General features: G+C 34.1%; 1 protein-coding gene across 1 annotated transcript; it reads right to left on the minus strand.

Annotated features, from left to right (window-relative positions):
- Nucleotides 1-981: 981 nt before the first annotated feature.
- On the minus strand, nt 982-3202 carry LOC103501517 (protein SLENDER RICE1-LIKE 1-like). The gene has a single exon (XM_008465112.3). The coding sequence runs from the start codon at nt 2799-2801 to the stop codon at nt 1194-1196; it is 1608 nt and encodes a 535-aa protein (XP_008463334.1). The 5' UTR covers nt 2802-3202; the 3' UTR covers nt 982-1193.
- Nucleotides 3203-7182: the final 3980 nt, after the last annotated feature.

Consider the following 7182-nt stretch of genomic DNA (forward strand, 5'->3'; position numbering starts at 1 on the left):
TAAGAAAAAAAAGAAAAAAAAAAGGCTTATGATTGAGCCAGCCCATCATAATTACGCAGGAAGGGGTCCCGTTTTGGCGTCGTTGCTGAGTCCGTTTTTCCTTTACTGTCGGGCAATCCCACATGCTAACCCTATTCCAATCAACCCTTCCTGGCTCTCCTTTCCCCAACACAACCCCACTCCCACTACTCTTTTCCTTTTCCTTTCGTTTTTGCTTTTTAGTCCTCCCCTAATTCTTCTTTTCCCTCTTCCCCCCACCTCTCTCTCTCTCTCCCTATCATCTCCTTTTTCTTTATAATTCCAATTCTCTCATGATGATCCAATAGTATATTCTCTTTTTTTTTTTTCTCTCTCTTTTATTTATTTACTGAAAATAAATTATTAAATATGTTATATGTAATAAGGTAGAGATATGGGAAATTAAATAAATTGTAATTGAAACTAAAAACAAGGATAATAAATGAAGTGGGTGAAATGTAGGTAAGTTTAGAAACAATGAAACGTACGGAACAACATCCAACTTGTCCCTATTAAAGGAACATATAAATAAGACAGTAATCAAGGTAGGCCTCACTGCTTCTAACCTCTAACACTAACCCAGTCCCCCTTAACATATATATACATGACTTTCATAATAATTTATTTTTTTGAAAAAAAAAAACAGTAGTGATCATTTGAGATCGATTAATTAATTATTCATCAATAAATACTTTTATGAATCTAGATCTAAAGGACAAACGAAATTATATCTAAATTGCAATCCACGTGTAAAATATTGATTCAAAGAATGCTAAAACATTTTTATTGTACAAACCTATATAGCTAGCTTGGATTAAAAATAAAAATAAAAAAGAAAATATATAAATGAATTTAGAGAAATGGAAGTTGAGGAAATAGATAGGGTTAAACAAAATTAGTAATTGGTATTAATATTTTAAATCTTTTGATTGGTAAAGCTAAACCACCCTTAAGAAGAGAAGATTAGATCGAAGGTCGATATCATTGACTCTTTATATTAAAATTTAATGCAATGTGATGGATTGAACTAGTTTTTTTTTTTTTTTTTTTTTTTTTTTGGGTGGGGGAGGGTTCAATGAAAGTAAATAAGAAAAAAATTATAATGAAAAAAAGAAAAAAAGAATTTTACACGGTACTTATTTGTAATAGTAATAATATGATTATTATTGTAAAATTTATACTATTACTCCCAAGGGATGATGATTTGCATTTGAATCCGGTGGTGGCGCGGCTTGCCAAGCGGAAGCCGCGATAAGAGGGCGGCTATGCCAGCCGAGGGTCAAACACCCTTCGTTCTCCTCGATGGAGAATCCTTCGGCGGAGAAGAGGGTTAGAAGCATACTAGCTTGCTTGAAAGCGTTGGATCCTAAATGGAGGGCTCTAAAACCGGCTTGGCGAAGTCGAGACCTCCACTTAACCAGTGGCTCATGGCGCTCGACTCGAGCCGATCCTTCACAGCTCACCACGTTGCAAATTTCCCTCTGTAGATACATCTCCGCCAGACCCTTCTCCGGCATCATACAGCAGGCTTCAAGCGAATCAAACATGGTGGAATAGTAAAACAAAGCCTCCGTGAACCGCTCCAAGAACCCGCTCTGGTTGTGGTCCGCTTCTTGTTCAACCACCGTCATGATTTTCGGATTCAAACTCCGGATCCACCCGAGAACCATTTCCATGGCGGACGACGACTGGTTGTTCCCTAGTAATCGGTGAAGCTGCATAACAGAGTTCACCGCCACCGTCTCCTTCGGACTCACCTGAAGCATCCACGGCTTCACATCTTCCAACCTAGCCGCAGCCACACCGCGAAAGGCGAAACGAACGTTCACCGAACGGGCCAACTCAGCGAGTCGCAATCCGATTTCTCGAAGCGAGTCACGGCCGTCGGGAGAGGGTGGGCCAATGCCGGTTAAACGAAGAAGAGGAGGACCGCCGGGACGGAGGGCGAGGGCTTGGATTAATGCGGGCCATTGTAGACCGTGCATTAGATTGAAATCGATGACGTGGACGCAATCGTGACCGTCGAAGGCTTCCAAAATGGCTTGATTAGCGGTAAAATGAGCGAATTTAAGGTAAGGGCAAGCTTCGTAATAATGGTGATAGAGAAGGACGTCTTCAAAGCCGGTGGTAGAAGTGATGGTATCATGCGGTGTGAACACGCGCCGAGTTAGCGCGTCAATAAAGTAACCAGCGACTTTCCCGATGCCGCATTCGGTGTTGATGCCAGACAGCAAACTTCGCATTTCGACAATCAGAGAACCAGCCAATGGGAAGTCACCACGGTGGATTGAATCGGCACACGTGACTAGCATGTGGACCAGTTTAATACCGGAATCTTCCTCCATGGCGGTCACGACGGTTAGCTGATGCTGAGCAAGGTTCTGGTGTTGCGCACCAACACAAGGATCTGTCCACGACACACTCCCATCCGTCTGATTACAAACCGAAAACAGATCGGGAAAATCCGGTAGATCGGACGGCAAAGTAGCCGTTTGGTTCAACTCGGACAGAATTGAATCAACCCAAGAACCCAGGTCGGAAGGGTTGTAGTGGACGGCATCCGAAGCGAGTTGAGAGATCTCAGAGGAAGAGTTGACCATAGCGGATTCCAGACGCTCAAGACTTTGAGCGACGTGGTGAAGGTCGGAGGAGCGGACCTTGTAACCCGCGCCGGCGAGAAGGCCGTCGATGTCTTGGGGTTTGGTGACAGTACTTGAGGAAGAGCTGCCACTGCTACTGCTACTGCTGCCGCCGGAAGAGGCGGCGGAGTCGAAAGGACCCATGAACGAAATCAGATAATTTAGAGAGGTAGAAATGAAAGGAAGACGGTTGTTGGGAGAAGGAGCAATATAATTAGGGAGATTTTAAGTTGACCATGGCCATAGAGAAACCACGGAGTTGTGTGTGTGAGAGTGAGGGAGGTACTGAAAAGCAATGGGTGAAAGAGAAAGGACCAAAAAAGGATTTTTAGAGAGAGAAAGAGAGATAGAGAGAGGCTGTGTATTTGAGAATTTAAGAACCAATATTGGAAAATCTGGAAATAACCAATGAACCCACCGATCAAACTTGGGCTTATTTTTTCTAATTTATCTCAAGAGTTAAATTTTATTCTAATTTCTATTGCGGAGTTGAGATTGGGACCTACCGGCTACCACATTTTAATAATAATTATTATTTTTATTTCAAAAATATTCCCTCGGGAAGTTATTTTATTATCATTATTATTATACTTTATTGTAATATCCATGTAAAATTAGTTTTGGAATACCGGAATATCCATTGAGAAGAGAGGGATAAATAACATTTTTAATATACAAAAAGTACTCTTTTTTTCTTTTTTCCTATAATGAAAATATAGCAGTTGTTAAAATGGTAGAAAATAGAAGATGGAAAAGAAAGAAAAAAAATGAAGACAGAATCTCTATGCAAGCTGCAGTTAGACACACACGTGGAGCAAATAAAAGGTTATTCCGAATGACGTTGTTCTGCATAGTGCCTCCACGCCAACCATGGCTTTTGTTTGAGATATTATTATTTCTATAATATATAAAACTTAATTTCAAAATTAAATTGTTATGAACAACTTTAATATTCATATAATATTTTACTTCCATTATTTCAACCACCCTTCAAATATGGTCTCATCATCAACAATTTTACCTTAATTGATTGTTGGGTTTGGCCAGATGTGATATATTGATAATTTTGTGAAAATGCTAGGCGACTCCAAACCTATAAGAATGAGTTCATCTCCTTTGTTTACAACTTGAAGTGTGTACTTAAAAAAGAATAAAACACGATCTTTTTATTTTAAAACTTTCGTTTTACTTCTAAATTTTTTTTATTACTAGATCCAAAAAGTAAATGCATGCTTTTGTTTTAGCTTAACTAAATAAATTTAAAACAAAGATTTAGAAGAAAAACTTTGAAATTAAATAACATAAAACTCAATTAACTAGGAATAACTCTCCTTTTTGTTGTATTATTATATGGATGGAGGAACTACAGCTCCCAATTATTTAATACAATGTCAAAATTCAAAATACCCTAACGATGGTTGGCCATGAGTTTGGAATTAGGATGTTTTACATTTGAAGCCAAACTCATGTTTGAACTATTGGAATAAAATTCTTGGGATTAAGAAACCAAACACATGAGTTTGAAATATATATAATTTTAATTGATTGTCATCTGTTTTAAAAAAACCAATCACTTCAACTTCTTACCATTGATCATTGATGACCGTTGATAACAAATCTTAGCCAACTTGACAATCAACTGGTTGATTGCGCTATCACGACGACCGATCATTTTAACTGTCGACTACAAATCATCTTAATTATCATCTTTCGATTGTCTTGACTGTCGATTATCGATCGTTGGTGACCAATCATTTTGATTATTGGTGACCTACAACTTTAGACGTTTTTGTCGTCAGGTGAATATCTTGGTCGACGACAACCAATCATTATCATTAATTATTTGTCTTGCCTCTTGATGGTTAATGACCAATAGCCATGACCCTTGGGGACCGATTGTCATGATAATCGATGACCAACCAATTGTCTTAATTAAACATTGGCGACAATTGACCATCTTCACCATTAATCAACAACTATCTTCACCAAGGCTTCTTACACTCTTTCCATGGGTTTGAACAGTAAACGGATTACCTTTTTTTTTTCTAATTCAATCTAAAAAATTCGGCAGCCGACTCCGAACACCACCCTTGGTGACCATTGTTGGCCAACTATTGGGTGTCATTTCTGACAACTCCATCGGCGAAATTCCGACCACCAACTCCAGCAATTGGCGAAAACCTTGAAAATTTAATAAAAATGAAAATTTGAATTTTTTTCTAAGTCATTTTCCAAATACGCATTTGATTTAATCACAATAACATTTTTTAAAATACATATTTTTCATTCTTCTATTTTCTTTACTTCTTGAGTTTTTTTAATTATTATTATTTGATCATCTTTTTTAATTATCTATTTTCTTTTATTTGTTTAAAATTAATATTTCCTTCATTTTAGAAGATTTTATTTATTTTGTTATATTTTTGCTAGGTGAAAATGGATGAACTATCTATTGTGATCTCAAGTATTATATAAATCAAATATTAATATTTTGGTAATATGGTAGAAATTTTAAATATATATCACATGTACAGTGATTTATTTTTAGTTTAATAACATTTTTTTCATTTTTTTTGTTGGTCAATTTAACTAGAAGATTTAGAACTCATTGGATTGATTTAAGAGAAAATTATATATAAAAAAAGCTCATTTTTATTTAAACTCTTTTGATGATAGTAGTTAAAATACGTTGCATGTACATCATAGGAAGACAACGTAACCATAACTATGGCTAAAGATAACTCTACTTGACTTTTGCATGATCCTTTTGGTTAATGCTTATTTTGAAACCTATTATACCGCTTTTAATGTTAGCTTAACTGAAACTTTCGTAAATATCATTCGACTTATTATATTTTATGAATGGTTTGTTATATTCATAATTATACCATTTATGTTAATGCAACCGTAATTAAAATTATTGTTATTGAATATTAAAATTTTTTATTTTTACATTATTGTCATGAAAAATCAAAAGAGTTAAGAAATTGAATTATAAGGACAAAATATGAAAAAAAAATCAATTAAAATTTTGATATATGATAAATTTATACGATAAATTTAGGATGTACAGTTCAAAAAAGAAAAAAACTAAACAGATTAGTTAAACTAGTTAATTCAAAAGCAGAACCCAAATCTAGGCATCAAAAATCCAAATTCTCAAATTCTGCATCCAAATACATACAGACATTTATAATTCACAGGCATTAGAATCCCATCAAATAAGTCTACATGCATTTAATTTCCAAGAATTTGATTCCGAACCTATGAGCACGTCCCATCGATGGTAATTTATTTTTGCAAAAAATCATTCACTATAATTTAGCTCTCACTCTCTATTATAAAGAAATTAAAGTCCAGGGTGAAATAATTGAGAGGAAGACATTTGTGAAAGAGAAACATTATTAAGAAGTACTTATCATATGATTAATTAAAATTGAATAGAGTGGTCGCAATCCACGTCATTTAGAGCAACACATAAGAGTGAGTACATTAATTGATTAACTACCATTATTAAGACAAAGATAGCGACACCCATCCTCACTCCATTTATTTAAATTAATCTTATATTATTAATTATTATTCATATTATATTACCATAATTATTCTTTGCAAAATTAAACAAATACTGCCCCACGTTCACCCCTACCCTTAATTAATTGTCTTCAAAAAAATATTTCACTTTTTTTTTTTTTTTTTATTTCTACTAATTTTTTTTCACAATTTGGAATATAATTAAAAAAGAAAAAGAGAGAGAGAATTGGTTTCGTTGTTAAAACCAAAATTGATGGAGTCAAGTCAAAGGGGGTTAGACAGGAGTCTAACTGACAATACCGATGCTAATGAGGATCATATAGTATAAAATTGTTATAAGCTTAAAAAATAATGTCAATTATTGAGAGAGAGAGAGAGGAGATTTATTGTAGTTATAATAATTGGTAGCCATAAAAGGGTGAAATTTGAAGGGGTCAATTTGGCCGATTTGATTCAATCTAAAATAATTGGATGTTTTTACTTGTTTACAAAATAAGTTTAAATAATACACAGTACAGATTTATTTATTTTTGTAAAAATGCCCAAAAAAAAAAAAAAAAAACAATTTCAATACACGTTATGATATACATTATATATATTCGATACAGTACTAATATACTTGGTTCACCTGTGATATACATTTGATATCCTTCTAATAAGCACTTGATATGCTTGATATTCTTCTAATAAGTGTTAGAAAAAAAATTATTGTACAAATACAAATCACAAACACATATTATTATAATTTTAAAAATATATATAATATGCAACTTAAACAAAAACTATATAATACAAACAAAATAATCTACATCCAAACACAAATTACTTATCCAAACTATAATAATCTAAGACTGTAATAACTTATTCTTTGTCCCTAACGTTGTTCTTTAAAAAAGTGTCATGCTTTTTTCTTAAAAGTTGATAAATACCAATTTATTTACCAAAAAATGTCACATTAATTGCTTTATTCACCCAAATGTCATTAAATATA

This window comes from Cucumis melo, chromosome 2 (genome assembly GCF_025177605.1).
Source record: "Cucumis melo cultivar AY chromosome 2, USDA_Cmelo_AY_1.0, whole genome shotgun sequence".
Taxonomy (NCBI): Eukaryota; Viridiplantae; Streptophyta; class Magnoliopsida; order Cucurbitales; family Cucurbitaceae; genus Cucumis; species Cucumis melo.

What these genes read in the sequence shown, in the direction of transcription:
- LOC103501517 (XM_008465112.3), bottom strand. Translation starts at nt 2,801, where the DNA reads ATGGGTCCTTTCGACTCCGCCGCCTCTTCCGGCGGCAGCAGTAGCAGT.